At 48.8% G+C, this 17,569-nt stretch overlaps 1 protein-coding gene across 1 annotated transcript in view; it reads left to right on the top strand.

Moving 5' to 3' along the window:
* The window catches only part of MYO15B (myosin XVB), a gene marked incomplete at its 5' end in the record, with an annotated part of 46,306 nt that extends 28,737 nt beyond the window's left edge, over positions 1-17,569 (top strand). Inside the window, 31 exons of the mRNA XM_082492298.1 lie at positions 516-626; positions 808-899; positions 1,491-1,730; positions 2,219-2,315; positions 2,666-2,812; positions 3,106-3,295; positions 3,428-3,518; positions 4,070-4,289; positions 5,774-5,889; positions 6,942-7,001; positions 7,240-7,315; positions 7,815-7,933; positions 8,188-8,306; positions 8,766-8,907; positions 9,044-9,155; positions 9,482-9,642; positions 9,914-10,026; positions 10,143-10,206; positions 10,445-10,517; positions 10,867-10,943; positions 11,330-11,406; positions 11,985-12,115; positions 12,727-12,821; positions 13,119-13,196; positions 13,517-13,625; positions 13,961-14,109; positions 14,527-14,654; positions 15,643-15,776; positions 16,264-16,397; positions 16,840-16,980; positions 17,258-17,569. Of these exons, the coding sequence (XP_082348424.1) occupies positions 516-626; positions 808-899; positions 1,491-1,730; positions 2,219-2,315; positions 2,666-2,812; positions 3,106-3,295; positions 3,428-3,518; positions 4,070-4,289; positions 5,774-5,889; positions 6,942-7,001; positions 7,240-7,315; positions 7,815-7,933; positions 8,188-8,306; positions 8,766-8,907; positions 9,044-9,155; positions 9,482-9,642; positions 9,914-10,026; positions 10,143-10,206; positions 10,445-10,517; positions 10,867-10,943; positions 11,330-11,406; positions 11,985-12,115; positions 12,727-12,821; positions 13,119-13,196; positions 13,517-13,625; positions 13,961-14,109; positions 14,527-14,654; positions 15,643-15,776; positions 16,264-16,397; positions 16,840-16,980; positions 17,258-17,317 (3,656 nt within the window). The 3' untranslated portion in view covers positions 17,318-17,569. The remainder of the gene's footprint in view (positions 1-515; positions 627-807; positions 900-1,490; positions 1,731-2,218; positions 2,316-2,665; positions 2,813-3,105; positions 3,296-3,427; positions 3,519-4,069; positions 4,290-5,773; positions 5,890-6,941; positions 7,002-7,239; positions 7,316-7,814; positions 7,934-8,187; positions 8,307-8,765; positions 8,908-9,043; positions 9,156-9,481; positions 9,643-9,913; positions 10,027-10,142; positions 10,207-10,444; positions 10,518-10,866; positions 10,944-11,329; positions 11,407-11,984; positions 12,116-12,726; positions 12,822-13,118; positions 13,197-13,516; positions 13,626-13,960; positions 14,110-14,526; positions 14,655-15,642; positions 15,777-16,263; positions 16,398-16,839; positions 16,981-17,257) is intronic.

The following is a 17,569-nucleotide window of genomic DNA, read 5'->3' as shown; positions in this document are numbered from 1 at the left end:
TCTGTTTTGTTGGCCTCATGTGGGACTTGACTGCTGGGAGCAGAGGAATGTCTTTCTCCCTACAGTTCCTTCACATGATACACAATGCCACCCAGGCAGGGCTCATTCTTCATTCACCCTTGCTACCTGCTGCAAAGAGATCAATATGGATCTGGCAGTACCGGAGATCTTTGCCCAACTGTCAAAGAGAAACCCTTCTCTGTAATCATACATAGGCAGGAGTTATTTATATGCTTAGTCATGAAGGATGGTGGTATCCTAAGCTACACTGCAGAAGCGGCATCTGGATCCTGCTATTGTAAATTCTGGCAGGCCACACATTTCTCATAGGTTTCCTTTTTCCACCTGAGTTTTGCTGTGTCCTGCTGTGTGTGACGAGATAAACCATTCACATGTCCCTATGGTTGGCACATGTGGAGAGTACCCAGCCTATGTGATGTGTTCTGTGGGATTGATCAGGGCTTTCTGATCTGCGATTCTCCAAAAGCAATGTGCGTGTGGCCTTTTGCCCCTAGGCTTCACTGGAATGAGTCAAGCACCAGTTTACCAGCCCATGCCTTCCATGATGGGGATGCCAGCAGCCATGCCTATGATGCCAGCAGCTGGTGGGATTGGACCTATGCCAGGTAGTAACAGTGACTCAGCAACTATACAGGGGAAGAGGATGGAAGGGTGGCTGTCCTAATGGAGCCTGTGTATTTGAATGTCGGACAAGGTGCACAGCGAACGCTCGGCTCTGGGCTGATATTCAAGCACTGTGGGGAACTATTGCTTGTGAGTGTTTACAGATGTGTGTGTTTTCCACAGCCATGGTTTTGCCCCAGCCTGTTCCAGCTGTAGATCCCAATCAGTTAGCAGCACAACAGCAAGCCTTTATCAACCAGCAAGCCATGCTCATGGTGAGTGGAAGGGGCTGGCTGGGAGGGGCACAGGAGCTGGGGAAGAACAACACACAGGTGTCTGTGCTGTGAAGAGGTTAACCATGCTCCCCTTCTGCCTTAGGCCTGCTCTGCAACACTCTGTGCTGGGGGTTAGCTGTGTGGAGTTCGGATTATATAAAACTGCAAAACAGGGAATCCCCTTTTTTCTCCTTTGTATACATGGGGACACTGAGACACCATAGATAAGTGAGTAGCAGGGACAAAAGCAGGCCCCAAGAAGCCTCAGCTCTAATTCCCATGTGTTTTTAAGCTGGGATTTGCTACAGATGCATATCTGAGTATTCTGCTTTCTGTACAAAGCCTCGTGAGCGCATGGAGGTCGTAGGCTATCTCGCTGGTAGCTGAGTGTCTGGGGTGTTGTTAGGAGCTCTGCATACTTGGCCAGGTGAGAGCAGACTCCCCGGGCATGCCTTGTCCATAACATTGGGAAATTTGCAGTGGACTATGTAGAAGTTCTGTGATTATTAGTGAAAGAATGGGACAGCAGGCCTGATAGCTGGTGTGTTCGTGTAGCTTAGAGCTCATGAACATTGCAATTACTTCCTTCAGGCCCAGCAAGTGACCCTCCAAGCCATGAACATTTCCCAGCAACAGCAGCAGCAGCAGCGGTGGCAACAGTCTAGTGAGAATTCAAGGCCAAGAGTCTCAAGTCCACCACAAGCCCAAGCCACGACTCCAGCCTCAGCTCCAGTCCCAACCACTTCCCCCAAACCCAAGAAGCCTCCGAGCAGCCAGAATGCTGCACCACCACCAAAGGCTCCAGAACCGTCAGCTAAGGCAGAAGAACAGGTATGAGAAACAAATAATGGTGGTGAAATTGTTTCAAATTTTGTGATTTACATTTGCTCTGCTTCCCTTCCAGTGTGGCAGGGGTTTGGCAGAGAGGAGAGCAAAGAGCTATGCTTACCTATGATACTGAAGCCTTTCAAACTCTGCTTGCTGAATCTTTAAGACACAGGATCAATCCTTGGTGGCATTAGCTCTGTGGGCGTTTGGCTACAGTGTTGGCCAATTAATTCCCAGCCAATCTGAATTTTACCATAGGAAAATTCATCTCTGAATTCTTTATCTTCTAGCAAGCTGTCTTGGGCCTCTGACATACTCCTCCTTCTCTGGACTTTCTTGATGACTCCTTGAGTCAGACTGATCTCTTGAGATGCTCTCAGATGGGGAGAAGTTCTAAATCAGAACTTAGCGAGGGACGATCATCTCTTACTTAAGGGTACTATGGTATCTGCTGGCTAGTGCTAACTAACCATGTTCTGAACTGCTTGCAGGTTTATGACTACACAGAAGACCAGTTCTCTGAAAGTGAAGAAGATGACTATCCTCGTGAAACTTTCCAGCAGAAGAGAGAATATTTTCAGAAGATGGGTAAGCATCTACCACTTTGGGAATTCCAGTCATCATAACACCTTGTTTTGCAGCCTCCCTGGCATAACAAGGTGTTCTTGTCTCCCTGTCGGGAACCTCGCGAATCCCTGCTGCACCTGCTGGCGCTGTGTGTAGCAGGAGTTTTGGGTGCCTGCTCAGCTGGCTACAGTTCAGGCTGTGAGGTGTTGTGTTGCCATTTTTCTAGAAATCTTTGGGCTTGTGACTGCCACACCCTCCTTTGCCTCTAGAGAGCGTAGGCTTCTGCTGACTGATGGAAGGGTGGGAACCATGCCATTAGTGCTAGGTTTTGGCTGTGGGTTTAACTAGCTCAGGTCCCCCTTTCTCTGCAGGACAGCAACACATCAGAGTGAAGAAAGTCAGGCCTCCTTCCAAAACCTGGACCCCTCCAGCAAATACCCAGCCAAAGCAGGAGGAGGAGAAAGAAGAGGAGAGGGAGAAGAGGGAAGAAGAGAAGCCCAGCCCTAAACCAGAGGCAGGTAAGCTGATGTGCAGTGGAGACCCAGGCAGGCTGACAAGCAGGAACTTTACAGGAGCATTGCGCCAGGATTTAGCCAGAGGAGGAAAGGATCTGGATCTTCTGGGCGTTTGCATCTTGATAGCAGAGGGGAGAGAGAAAGGCCAGAGCTTAGGGAAGTGGGGTCCCAAAGTGAGGTAGTGGAAGACCGTAGCCAGTAAGCCTGGTGGTGAAAGAGAGGGAGCTTCAAATGAGATAAAGGGATTTCTCCTATACAGTTGCTGGTTTCTTGGTTAAAGCTATTGTCCTCAATAGCTCCTGCTCCCCCCTTGCCACCTCCTGAGCTAAAGCCAAAAAAGCAGACACCAAAAGCGAGGAAGGAGCCACCTGTAGTGAAGCATTCAGGCCCTGAGTCACGACCTGCACCCAGCCGGGAGATCCGCAACATCATCAAAATGTACCAGAGCAGGCCAGCCCCTGAGCCTCAGCCTATCGAGCCTGTCAGGTGAGAGACTGGGATTCACCCAGGTGGGCAGGAAGAAGATGAGTGGGACTATATCCCATCACTGCCACATGGCTTCATTGTGGCCAGAACACCTCTGCAGCCCCTGTGACTGTGTTCCCTATTTCCATGCAGGAGAGTGTCCAAGCCATTTATGAAGAAGAACGACCCCAAAAATGAGGCTCTGGCCAAGCTGGGAATGATGAACCTCACATCTCCCAAATCAGTGAGTTCTTTGCTCTCTGGTCACCTAAGAGCTTAGCAGAGAAGACCTGTGTATCCAATCTCCAACAGGCTGGGAGCTACCTGGTAGTGCCATAGCAGCCAGGTGGTTTCTTGTTGGGTTACTAGATAGCTGTGAGCCCATACCACGGTGCTGCCCATACTAGACTGGGTTCCAGTCTGTAAAGTCACTTGAGGTCCTGGAGAAAAGGCTCTGGAGCAGCAAGTCCTATTGTGGTATGTTTAAGGCTGATCTGGAAGCAAGCAACTCATGTTCCCCACATTTGGTGCCAAGGTCTTGGCCCCTTAATGTCTTTTTTCCCCTTCCCAACTGGAGGCTTCGATCTCAAATACTTGGTTCTCTGCACCTGGCTTTGCTTGATCTTCATCTGTTTGTAGATCATGTGCTGGTTTAAAGGTCCTGGTATCCCTGTTTACACAGATCTTGCTTTTAGGGTTGGACTGCTGCCCTAGGAATGATTTATAACAGCAGTGTCAGGACAGAGCACAGTAATGTAGAGAATGACTGGGTCAAATGGTTTTGCTTTCTTGCAGCCAAATGCTCTGCCACAAGAGAAAACACCTCCACCTACCAAGCCCAAGCCAGGCTCAGCTTCCAGCTCTATCAAGGAGAAGCAGTTGCCTCTTCTGTCCATCTTCAGTGGCCAGAGTACCCCACCAGATTCCCATGCCCCTCCTGCTCCCCCTCCTCCCCCACCATTGCCTTCACCTTTCCTGCCTGGGAACGAAGGTGGGCAGGAATCCACAGGGAAGGGTAAGTATTGACTTCACCCAAGTGGGATTTGGAAGTGGGCAGGGAGGGGATGGGGTGGTAATCAGCCCAGTGACCCACTGAGTGGGCTATGTGAAATCAGAGACAGTCACCATAGTTCCAGTCTGGCACAGCACTCAGCTTGGCACTACCCAGCTCTAACTACTCCCTTTCTTCCCAGTGTAGTGCAGGATGTCATACACAAACGATGAAGGAGGGGCTGGGTTTCTCTGAAAAATGCAGCTAAAACAAAAAGGACCTTTGGGCTACAGCTTTATCAAGGTCCAGTCCACAATACATTTTATTACCTACCTGAAACATAATTACTGTATCAAAGCTGCAGTTCAATGGATGGACTTTAGACCAGGGAGGAATGGGAAGCCAGATATTTTACCTTCTAGAGCCTCTGGAGGGACCTTAGAGACAGGCTGAGGAATGAGGGAATGTTTCTCAGAGAGAGAATGAGAACCTGGGAGACCTTGGACGCTGGCCACATAAGGAGTGTCTGGAAAATGGCATAGCTAATGCTTCTCAGCAGGAGTTTGGAAGTGTTATTCAGTCCTAGGTTTCGCCTCTGAATTGCAGTGAGAGCCTGGAGCCATAATTCATTTTATACTTTGCTGCTATTTTGGATACATCTTCCAATGTATTTCAAGCTGTTTAAAACCCTCATCAGCATCACATTTTATAACATGAAAGGAACAGTCAGTCAAGCACATTACTGCAGGACTCCATCCTGCATCGGTTTCCCTGATATAAAAGAATGTCCCTGTTTCACTCCCCCTCCCTTTTAAAAAAATGGATCTTTAGGAAGTCCTGAGAAAGTAAATTGAAGTAACTGGATTAACCTGAAAAATACCTATATGCTTTTGAATAGGAATATAGAAACAGCTGAACAGTGGGGTCTTCTACATTTGTTGATTGTCTATGAACTCTGAAGTTTTGAAAGCTGAAAGTGCTTAAATATATTCCTACCTTGTAACACAATGCCTTTGAATGCTTGTCTTCAGACTGAGCCTGTCTTTAACAGATCTCCTGCAGAGAGAAAAAACAGTGCAGGTTCTGGGTGCCTTGTACCAGAACCTTGCATCCTGCAAGCTCAGGGGAGAGCTTTTATGTCCTTTTGAAACCTTTAGCAGCCTTTTTATAATGACATAGAGTGAAACTGTGTCTTCAGGCTTGAGCACAGGGGTAGTATTTTGCCTGGGATGCTGTGTACTCCCTGTCTCTGGAGTGTTTCTATTATGAGCACTGAACTTTGTGGCTAATACAGCAAGCTGAAATGCTATCAGAAATGCTGGTACTCACATGATGACTGTTTTGTGCATACATTCATGTTAGCTGATCACTGACCTTCAAGAGGGTTCTTGACAGTAATCTTCAGTCAGGCACATGGCACTGTCCCCTTTCCCTTGGTAGGTGTTTGGTAGGTGAGGTGACCCTGTAGTCAGCAAAGCCCATCTTGACTGCTCTTTCTCCTCACACAGACTCTACTGTAACAGTAGCAGATGATGATGGTATCAAGACCCAGCTGTACAGGCTCACTGAGAGTGTCAGCTTTTCCTATGTCAACCCTGCCTGGAAAATCTTTCTGCGCAAAGAGGTACAGTTCATTAACTGAGGGCTGGCTATGGGGAGGAGGGGACTGGTCCCATATTTGGTTAAAATAATTTTTTGTCATAGGCACACAGTGTGATATAAGAGCATAAAGACAGTTCTGGGAGGAGGTCACATGACACAGGAGTCGGAGGCAGAGGATCATCTCATAGGGGATCTGAGTCCTTCTCTGCCTTACTGACTCTGGTGTCTCAGTTTCCCTACCTGTCCTTTCCTTCCTCTGTAAAGCACTGAGAAATCTACAAATAGAGTAACTTTGTTGTTACCTGGTACCTTCCTATTAGGATCATAGAATGGTTTGGATTGGAAGGGACCTTGAAGATCATCTAGTTCCAATCCCCCTGCCATGGGCAGGTATACCTTCCACTAAACCAGGTTGCTCCAAGCCCTGTCCAACCTGGCCTTGAACACCTCCAGGGATGGGGTATCCACAGCTTCTCTGGGCAACCTGGGCCAGTGTCTCACTGCCCTCACAGTAAAGAATGTCTTCCTAATATCTAATCTAAATCTCCCCTCTTTCAGTTTAAAGCCATTCCCCCTCATCCCATCACTACGGTCCCTGACCAAGAGTCCCTTCCAACTTTCCTGTAGGCCCTCTTTAAGTACCGGAAGGGGCTATAAGGCCTTCTCCAGGCTGAACAACCCCAACTCTCTCAGCCTGTCTTCATAGCAGAGGTGCTCCAGCCCTCTGATCATCTTCATGGCCTCCTCTGGACCCTCTCCAACAGGTCTATGTCCTTCTTATGTTGAGGGCCCCAGAGCTGGACAAATAGTACAAATGTGTTTAAAATCAAATATTGGAGAAAATGCACTGAACAGATCAGGGTTCATCCGATGGTCTCACCACTTTACTTTTGGTCCTTCACTCCTGGTCTTTCTGTTTACGTTCACAGTGTCTCTTTCCTGCCTGTGCTTGGAGATGGACTCACTCTTGTCTGGCATTAAGGCATATGGATTACAAAACATCCCATGGGAGCTATTTCAGCAACATCTGTAAATATCTGTAATGTTACTATTGTTTTTATCCTCCTCTTGCAGGTGTTTTACCCCAAAGAAAACTTCAGTCACCCTTATTGTCTGAACTTGCTGTGTGAACAGGTATGTACTGGTGTATGACTCAAGTATCTCTGTGGGGGGACAAAACACTCCATAATTACATTGCATAAGTTGCCTTTACTTCTGTATCCCTAGCAGTGTTAGTCTCTTCTCCAGGTCTATCCAGTCGAGCCCCTGCTCACTCTTCTCTGAAACTCAGGCTGTTTATCAGCCTCGGATGCTCCAAAACACTCAAATGTGGCCTTTTCAGTGGAAGCCTCTCTGTTTCCTTCCTCTGCAGATCATGCGTGACACCTTCTCTGATTCCTGCCTTCGGATCTCCAGGGAGGAGAAGCGCAAGATGAAAGACCTGCTGAGTAATTAACAGCCCTTCCTCCCTGTGCCCATCACAGCTTTTAGTTTGAAACCAGAAACCAGCCTCCAAGCCCTGTCAGGCAGAACTTAGGGCAGAGGAGAAATGTTTGTCACTGCAGCAAGAAAGCACATTTATGTGTGTGCTGCATAGTGCGGTATAGGAATGTTTGTTTATTCCAAATGGCCAGAAAATGCCCCTGAAATTTCTCTGAGCCAGAAAATCTTAGTTCTGATATGTTTATTGTGGGGAAATGAAACTGAGGCCCAAAGATGGGGTTTTGTCTCAAAATCCAGCTGTCTTCTTGTCAAAGCTTCATGGAGAGGGGGAGAGAAACTAGTAGTAGACTGGTGTGCACAAGTAACATGGTATACTTTCACCTCTGCATGTCATTTGCTGTGCTGTAATCATTGGGGACGACTGATGGGGATGAGTCCCTGGGGAGTGGGAGACTTGGCCATCTTTGTCTTACTGAGAAAGTATCTGCATTCTACCCCTGCTAGTGGAGTTCCGGGTTGGCAACGATGTCCAGTCAATTCAGGAGGATGGGATAAAGAAGAGGATTGTACTGGCTGCTCGGGATAACTGGGCTAACTATTTCTCCCGCCTTTTCCCAGTTCATGTGAGTCTTAATCTTCTCACCAGACCCTGGGCTTGCATTAGCTGTGCGGCTCTAGTTCACCTGGGATCTCTTTCTGTCTCCCTGCCTGGCCACATATCAGTCATTCTTCTGCACCTTCTGTACCTTGCTCCTTTTGGCACTTCTGTCAGCCCAGGGCCTTCTTCATGGTACATATGGTAGCATCTTCTTCTCCTGCTTCATCCTGTCCAGGTGGGATGGAGTCTTTGATCCTCTCTGCTGCACTTCCCTTACAGGGTGAAAATGGAAGCGATGTCCAGATCCTGGGTGTTTCTCACCGGGGTATGCGGCTGCTGAAGGTGGTGAAAGCAGCTGGCTATAATCCTGAGCACCTGAAGATTCTTCGCAGCTACAGGTGAGAAAAAGGGCACTGGTTGGTGCAGGATGATAATTTGTCACTTGCGGGATGCTTTCAGAGTGTAGGAGGCAAACTGAACTGGTGAGCTGAAAACTGTCTGGTTGTCCTGTGCTCTCTAAGATTGTCCTAGGCCAGTTGTGACTCGCTGACCCTCCTTCTAATGAGTCTGGCCTTTACCTTTTTCTTCCTACCTTGTGCTTTGCTCACAATAAGTGAGTGTAGTAGTATGAGTTAGCTCCATGTATGTCATCAGAAAGGAGGTCCTCAGAGTGGTATGGTGAAAGCCATGAGCAGCCTATGGTGCTATTGCTATTGTAATAGTCCTGGTGAAAGGCCACCCTTGGGAGTGTGCTGAGGCCTGCCTCCATTCTCAGCCCTTGGAACAAGCTCCTATCCCCATGATGAGTATTCCTAGCTCTGGCAGAAGGAGCCTGAGCATGCTGGCTGTGTTCTCAGCTTTGCAGATGTGCTGTCAGTGGAACTGAAAGGCAGCAATGCCCTGGAGTTCTCTCTGAAGACAGAGCAGCTCTTCCTGCACTCTCCAAAGGCTCTGTGCATCAAGACCATGGTGGAACTCTTCCTCCAGGAGCTGAGGCAGGTGAGGGAATGGCTGTAGTGCAGCAGGGAATGAAGATGGTTTCCCACATGGACCTGAGAGGGTCCATGGGATGACATGATCTGAGTCCGTCACATTCTGGGGACTAGATTTGATCTCTCCATCACTTTCTCCCCAGGATACCAACTACGTTGTTGCTCTGCGCAGCTACATCGCGGATGACAAGAGCCTTCTTAGCTTTGAGAAGGGTGACCTCATCAAGTTACTGCCCATGCAAGGCGTGGAGCCAGGTGAGGGAGTTTGTTGAGACTGGCAGGCAAGGTGGGGACTGGCTTCAAGTGCCTGCTGGACCCATGGTGCACCAAAGCTATACATGCTGCTGTCAGGCAAACCAGAGGAAAGCAGACTGTTAAGGGCTGGCATAGTCAGCCTTCAGCTCTGCCATACTCTGAGTGCAACCAACCTTGTTCCAGCTGCAATAGTTATCGGGGATGTTATCTTAGGATGCAGGAAAGCCTGGTCAGTCTGATGCTCTCCTTTGCCAGGGGGATGCCTCACTGCTCATTTGTCTGGGTAGCTGCCATGGTTCCTGACTCTTTCTCCCCTGTTTCTGCAGGCTGGCAGTTCGGCTCCACTGGTGGCCGCTGTGGTATTTTCCCCACCAGCCTGGTGCAATTGGCTGCAGCCCCTGATTACCTCAGCACCAGCATGGACAGACGTGAAGGGCTGCGGAAGAGCATGAAAGCTTCCCCAGAGAGCAGGAACACCAGCAAGGAGGTGAGTTGTCCTTGAGGAACTGCTAGGTGACATGGCCGGGTTCTGTGGGAGCTGCCAGGGTGCATCCATGGCCCTGGTAGTATCCGACCTCCAAGGCTAGAGGGAAGAAGATAACTGCTTAATCCTTACAGATGGAGGCACTCAAATACTATCATAGTGGGAGGGGGAGGGACCACACACAGATTAGGCCTTCCCAGGTCTGGCAGGTGAGAATACACACTGCAGTTCCTCAGCTGACTTTTCAGGGTGGGTTTGGTGCCTGTCCCTGCAGAGTTCTGTTCCCAGCCTGACATCAGAACCCAACAGCACCTTGTTAGTCCCTGCTGGCGATCACTACACCATGATGGACTTCGCCACAGCCTACTTCCGAGAGGCTCAGTCCATGTGAGTAGGCTGTGGTCCTTCCTGAACAGGCATGCACAGGACCTGTGTAGTCTGACCCACACCAAACCATTTCTGGGGATATTCCTCAGATTGCATGTTCTTTCTTCTCTGCCTAGGCAGGGACTGAAGGGGACATCTTCTGAAAAGAAGAGTGCAGCTAGCCTTGTCCAGCACACCAAGGTGAGCCCAGTCTCTTTCTATGGCAGAATTCCATGCTCCAGCATTGTCTCTAGCATTGTCCCTACATGGCAAAAGAGCAGAGGGCAGATCCTTGGCTGCAGTCTCTGAAGAAGTGGAGGTGCCCACTATTTTTCAGTGCTGCCTGCGATATACTGGGAGCTTGTGTCTTTCGTGAAGCCTGCAACACAGCTCTGTGCAATCTGCCTCCCCATCTTACCCTTGTATTCTGGCCCTGCAGGTCCCAATCCAGGAGTCTTTGCTCCGATACTCTGATAGTGAACTAAATGAGCTTGCTACAAAAAACTTCAAGAGTAAGTACCTCCCTAGGACAGAACACTGCAGAGGCTGGAGCCTTGGTAGCCACACATAGGCATCATGGGGCCCAGAGAGGGAATGAAAATTATGAGAGGAAGGCCCCTCCTAAGGCATTTCTGCAGTTAATAACCACCTGTGCCCATGCTGAAAGTGTCCAGCAAAATACGGTTTGCCTCAAGTGCAAAGTGCCCAAGAATGATGCCCCACTGACTACACGTCTGATGCAAGCCTCATAATAGCCTGGGGAGCAGAAAAGCTTTCAGGACATTTTCTAGTCTACTCTGCTTAGAGTAGATTTTCTAGATCACCTCTGCTTATATCTAAATGCTAGCCTTTGCTTTGCAGCTCTGATGCGGTTCATGGGAGATCAAGCAAAACTCAAAAACCAGAATGAGGTTGAATGCATCTATGAAATCCTTCAGGTTTGTGACCTTTCCCTGGGCAAGGTGCTGAAGGACCAATGGGAGTGAAAGGCCAAGACCTTGCTGGGAAAGGAGAGAGCAGGGAGAGCTGTAATGCAACCTTCTACATGAGAAAGGGAGCAGAAACAGAGAGGCTGATTGAAAAACATGGAGGGGAGGAGTTGCATGTAAATAGTTCTCCTGGATATCACTATCTGGATGAGAGCACCACTCGCATCTCCTTCTTTGCCCCTACATAGTGATGGAGACCAAAGGTTGCAAAGCCCAAACTTTAAGCCATATTGGCAGAGCACTGGAGCTGGGAGAGAAAGGGCACAGAGATGACCTGGGGCCTCTCTGATGCTCTTGACCCCTCTGTAATGCTGTCTTCTCTTCTCTGAATGCAGCTGTGCAAGGAGAAGGAGACTTTGCACGATGAGGTCTACTGCCAGGTCATCAAACAGGTCACCCACAACCGTAACCAGTGAGTACAAGCACTGTCAGCTCCTGTGTATGCACTGCTGGAGGGGACCCGTTTGCCTTGCTGCATAGACAGCAGGGCCAGGAGCGAGGCTGCCCCCTAATGATGTACTGTCCCTAACTGCTCAATTGCAGGGATTTTTGCTGAGCACTCATGGAATTTATCCAGTCACTGGGTTTGGCTTTTTCACTTCAATGGATGTTTATCCTTGTATTTCTGGATGCTGATATATCTGGGGGCTGGTAAACATTCCTGGTAGCTCCCAGTAGTGGTGCTGCTCAGAGCCCTGATTTCCTCTTTGCAGCCCTGGGGAATTGGTACAGCGGTTAGGACTGGCTTGACTCCACACTGCCCTGTGATATGGCAGCAGTGGCATCAGAATGGCTTTGACTGTTCCCTTTCATTGCTGTTAGAATAACTGAATCAATCCCTTCCTCAGCATAAGAAACCTCTAACCAAGGGCTGCCACCTCATTTTCTGCCACCTGCTATAGGTGTTCAGAAGGACAGAGGCTCATTTTGAGCTGCTTGGAGCAGGAATCATCTTTTTCCAAGGTGCTCACAGTTCTTTCTGTCCTGCAGGGAGAGTGTGCTGCGTGGTTGGTTGCTCCTAAACCTGCTAACTGGGTACTTCCTCCCTTCTAATATCCTGATGCCCTATGTCACCAAGTTTCTGCAGCTAGCCAGCGGTGATCCATCCAGCACCCACCATGGTATGACTGTTTCTGTGTCCAGTAAAATAAACAGCTGTCCCCTTGTTACTAAAGCTCAGTGGTCCAAGAAAGAAGACAGGATCCAGGTGGGGACATGGTCCAATGGCGAAATCTCACTTATCCTGTTAGGCAGGAGAAACGAGAGACCTGAGCCTGCAGGCAAGAGTCTGCTTTGTATCTCTAGCCTTTCTGTTTGCAGAGGTAACTTCCCATTGCATCTTCACTCAGGCAAGTTGGAATTGTATGTCTCTCTGAGGCTTAGCTTAGGCCCAGTTTGACAGCTAGACCTTGGGGGAAAGGCAGACTGTCGTCTTCCAGAGTCATCAGCTGTGAGGTATTTGGGTTGGAATCTTGCCGGAGAAGAGCATTCTAGTTCTCCCATCCTGTCATTCCTGTATACTCCTACTGCCCTGAACACTGTCTGGGGCTGGCCCCTCATGATTTGGATGTGTCCTGGCACACAGGCAGAGTGGGAGTTGAGGTTGTCTCTTTCCTCTCCTAGCAGTGGCCCTAGGTTAAATTCAACACAGCCAGGATGACCCAACACTATAGGAGACAATGCTAAGTCCTCTGTTTGGCTCAACACATGAAGCTTTTTCCTTTTCCTGCAGATATAGCCAAGATCTGTCAGAGCAACCTGAGGAAAAATTTCATGTATGGGGGCCGTCGCCACCTTCCTTTCCCGGTGGAGCTAGAGGCATTGCTGGTATTGAGGGGCAGAGAAGTGGGGATGCTGGGAAGAGAGGGAGGGCAGAGGTTTGTCAGGAGGTGCCATGCACAGTGTTACAGGGGTGGTCAGTGTTCCAAGAGAGGGGAAATGAGGCATGTGTCTGTAAGGGTACTGGGACGTGCAATGTCATGGAGTAGCCAGGGATGTGGGCAGGGAAGAAGCAGGTACTATGGGCAAGTAGTGGGAGGTGATGAGGAGGAAGGAAGAGGGAGGAAGAATTGTGGGGCTGATGGGACCCTGCATGTCTTGCTGCCTAAAGACTGTCCTTTGCAGAAGGGGCGTGGTGCCCGCCGGCTAATGATACTGATGCCTGGAGGTGTGGAATACCTCACCAGAATTAAAACATTCACTGTGAGTTTTCTGCTTTGAATTTCTTCATTGATCTGGACTCTGAGCCACACCAGGGAACTCCCTTATGTGTCAAAACCCTGGGCTTGGCCTGTGCTTCCCAATAGTACTGTGACAGTTTCCCACTCACTTCCTAGGAATCTCTGTAGCAGTGTATCTCTAAAAGGCCTGCACGATACTGGGATGCCTCAGCCAGCTTGCTTCTTTGTGCAATGGGCAAAGACATACTGCTGTCCTCTAACAAACCAAATATGTCTAACTGCTTTGGGGCTGCTCTGGGCTTGTCTGGCCATGATACTTATTTGCTTCTTTCCTTGCTTCAGGTGGGCAAGGAGCTCTTGCAGGAGATCTGTGAGCAGATGGGGGCAGGCGAACAGGAAGAGATAGAGGAATTTGTTCTTTTTGCCATCAGGAATGACAGCGATAATCTCGGCAAGTAAAGACTAGCATCTAGATTATTTCTTAAAGCAGTTTCTCCAACCGGGAGTACCATGGCTACTGTTTCGAATTGTTCCCCCATCCTTGGCTGGCTCGGGAGGTTCCTCTTCAGCAGTTTTCCTGTTACTAGGGTTAAGGGGCTGTGTTGCTTTTTCCTGAAAGACGTATGTGTGTTTGCATGGGTCTGTGTTCCTTTGGAATGGTTGATGCTGGCAGTTGTAAGGACAGGGTGGAGTAGAAGTGTGAAGGAAGGCTCCTGTCCCAGGCCATGGAGCTCAGCCCACTGTCTCAGCCCTAAGAGTGACGACCCTCTCTCTGCATAAACATAGACACAATGGTGAGGCCAATAAGATCGGAGGAGTATCTTCATGATTACCTGCTGGAGGACAAGTTGGTCACTGTGACTGTACGCAGGCTCATCTGGATGACACCTCTGCACTTTGAGAACAAAATTTATACTGATTTTCATTATGGACAGGTAAGTAACAAGGGCGATACACACCAGGAACCTCCCTAGCAAGGGCTCCCTAGCAGGGCCAGACTTAGTGGACAGGCCAATGGGAATATCCCAAGGGGGCTGAAGAAGTGGGAGGGCTTTGGCTGACCAGCTTCACATGCTGTTTCTGGGAACGACTAATAACTGAAACTATGGATGCAAGGAAGACAGTGTGCCTGTAGCCCTAGCCTATCAGCTGTACTGTTCCAGACACGGTTTGTGCAGTTCTGCATGCTCTGGGCTCCTGAGCCCAGAAAGCCTTTGCTTTTGTGTTATCAGCCTGAGCTGGATGTGTTATCAGCAAGGCAAGATGTGGGTCTCTGCAGGCTGGTGCTGCCCACACCTGCCTGTACCTTCCGGAAAGTTTAATAAAGGCCTCTTTGCTGTGCTGTCTCTCAGGTGCTGTGGGATTACCTGAATGGGAGGATACTGTTGAGCTATAGTGAAGAAATGGAGATGCAGGTGGGCATTTTGGCAATGCTCCAGCACTGTGCAAAAACAGAGCAGCAGAACTCTGCTCCCTCCAGGTATGTTTGTCTCAGGGTGGGTCTCTATCTCTAATGGCTGTTGGCACCACAGGGGTGAGTGCCTGAAAATTCTCTCTGGATAACTAAGGAATGGACAGTTCTGGAGAACAATAGCTACTAATCAATGTCACTACTTAGTGACCAACTCCTGCCCATAATCAAGAAAGTTTACCTCCTGTTCCCACTCTTAATGCTGACTGTCTCTGAGCTACATTTCCTTTTGTGGCTCCTCTTGAGCTGAGGCTCATGAGGGTGCCGTGGACAGTTATTTTGACTGCTGTGTTTGTTTGTAATACCAAGAAGGAAGTGCATGAGCTTATAGTTGGGATAAATGCTCCTTTGTTCTTTCTCACAAGTGCCAAAGTTTTCAGCCCTGGGCACTTGAAATCTGTAGTGAGTTGACCAATGGGAATGAAAATGTCTTTGGGTACTGGAAAACTTTTGTCCTGCAGCCCTGAGCTGTATTTTCACACTCCTTCCCTCCTGTATCCTTACACACTTAGAGTGGAGTTAATGTCTCCATCAGATCTCCTCACACCACCAGCCGCAGTGGATAATGGCATAACCCTGCTGGGCATAGGGAACTCTGCTCTGTGTACTGCTTTGGAGCATAGGAGCAAGGCAGATTTAGAGGGAGGTGTTTTTCAGCTGAGACTGCCTGTGAAAACAAACACCCTGTGGCTCTACGTCCAGGCTATAGTCCTTGCCTGAAGAGTTCCTGTTGTCTCCAGAAAGGAGGGATTTCTCTCAGTGCACTAGTCAGTGGTGCACAGCCACCTTTTGTGGTGGTCTCGTTTTCTCTGGTGTTTCCCTCCACATTATCCAATTCAGATACAACCCGTTGGGCTCTTCCCCTCTCCCTCCACCCTTGTCCCCAGCCATGCAACTGAAAATTGTTGGTATATCCCTGCCTTCCTCTTAATCCCTCTGGTTGATCTTTCGATTTTAGTTAGGCAGGGGGTGAATTATTATCTGCTTGTTGGCACAGGGAAGAGCTGAAGGAGTACACACCAAAGACCCTGCAGTCCTCCATCAGTCCCCAGGCTCTGCAGAGCCACATTGGCATGCTACTGAGAACCAGGCAGGCACTCCAGCCAATGGATGCAAAAATCCAGTTCATAGGTGAGGAGACATCCAGATCTGCTTGAGTCACCTGTCCTAAGTATGATGGAAGCTTCTCTGAATGTGTTTTTGGGACAGTTCATGAGATTGGCAAGGATCCTTGGAGCCTGGAATGGGCCATGGCTCCCTGACAGCCTTCCCCTGCAAATTGGCACTTGTTCCCAAGCATGGCCATCTACCATGATCATTGATAGAAGTTCCACCTCTTTCATAGAAGCCTGCAGTATATTTTCAGATCTCTGTACAAGTTGTGTTTTAATTGATATTCTGGCTGCATATGTGTTTTCTGGTTGGAAATGAAGAAGACATTTATTCAGGCTGCTGAGAATTGAGTACCAGTAGCTTGGGGGGAAAGGAGAAGTTGTTAATCTTACTTTTTAATGTAGAAAAGCTTGGGAACACTTGCAGCTTTTGACTACCTTAGGTTGGTGCAGTAGATTGCTGGCTGGAAGCTGCTGCCTGAAAGCCACCTTTTGCTTTCTTACAGAGCACGTGATGAAATTGCCATTCTTTGGCTACACCACCTACTTTGTAGAGAGAGTCAGCGATGGCACAATTCCTGTGCCCTGTTTCTTTGGTGTGAATAAAGAGGAGATCATTGTGGTGGATGCCACCACACAGGTATGCCAGACAATTCCTCTCTAGAGTCAAAGCCCTGATGTCTGTCAGATGGTAACTTTGACTCTTAGAAGAACTTGTGCAGGAAGAGACTGTATATACCTGCATCACAGCCACTCTAACAGCCCTAGCCCAAAGCAGGTGATCAGAGTGGTAGAACAGTTAGTACTACCATGTGTTCTTTGGTAAATCCAGTGAGCATGCTAACAGTGTCCACAGTAAAACTAAGTGCAGGTCACATTCCTGTTACTCCCGATCTAGCAGGAGTTCTGGGGACATGCTGTCAGCAGGAGCCTGCCCTATATTCTGTACACACTGCCCTGTGCCCCAGTCCTTGTCTCAGCTTTCAGTAGGCTCGTCAGGTGAATCCACCTGGGGAGAATAAGATGGTTTTATTTGTAAGGACTGAACCAGAGACTGTTTTGTGGCTTTTCTCCTTACACAGGCAGTCTCCCGCGTCATTCCATTGAAAGAGCTGCAGAGCATGCGAACCCTGCGGCCTGTCTCTGACGGTGGGCTTCCTGGCATAGAACTGAACTATGGCTCAGCTGCCAGCCCCAAGACTATGTGGCTTGAACTGTCACAGGTGAGATCAGCCTCAAGCTACAGCTTCCTCTTGGCAATTCAGAAATTGCTCTCCACTGCATAGCTGAGCCTCTGCTAAGAGACTGCACTACTAGAACTACTGCTCTCTTCTGTCTGAGAGGTGGATGGGGGCACTGTTTCCCAGTCCCCAAAGTGCAGCTTTGTCCCAGCACATACCTGATATTTAATTATGGAAAGTGATTTATGGGACTATTTAATTACGAGAAGCAGCCATTTCTGGGGCAGAGAATGACTTGATACGATTTGTCTTTTCACAGGCTAAAGAAATGTATCACACGATTGTTGTCATCCTGGAAAAAACAGAGCGGCACCACTAGAGCCTAAGAGGACCAAGCAAAATGCCAGTTTTCCTTTCTTTGAGCTTGTTCAGTGCTCCCTGCCCTGTCTTCTGGACAGGACTCTTTGAAAAGACAGCCATGACCTCAGACAGCTGCTTTCTAAGACTGCCACTACAGTGTTTGTTGATAGACTGGACAATAATCTCACCCCTCGTGACCTGCCATTCAGTCCCCAAGTACTCTTCCTTGAAGCGATGCATGCAGTAGCTAAACAAACCACAAGACAGCCTT

The sequence above is a fragment of the Vanellus vanellus genome (assembly GCF_965231255.1).
Source record: "Vanellus vanellus genome assembly, chromosome: 17".
Lineage (NCBI taxonomy): Eukaryota > Metazoa > Chordata > Aves > Charadriiformes > Charadriidae > Vanellus > Vanellus vanellus.
This window is presented reverse-complemented; position numbering and strand designations above follow the sequence as displayed.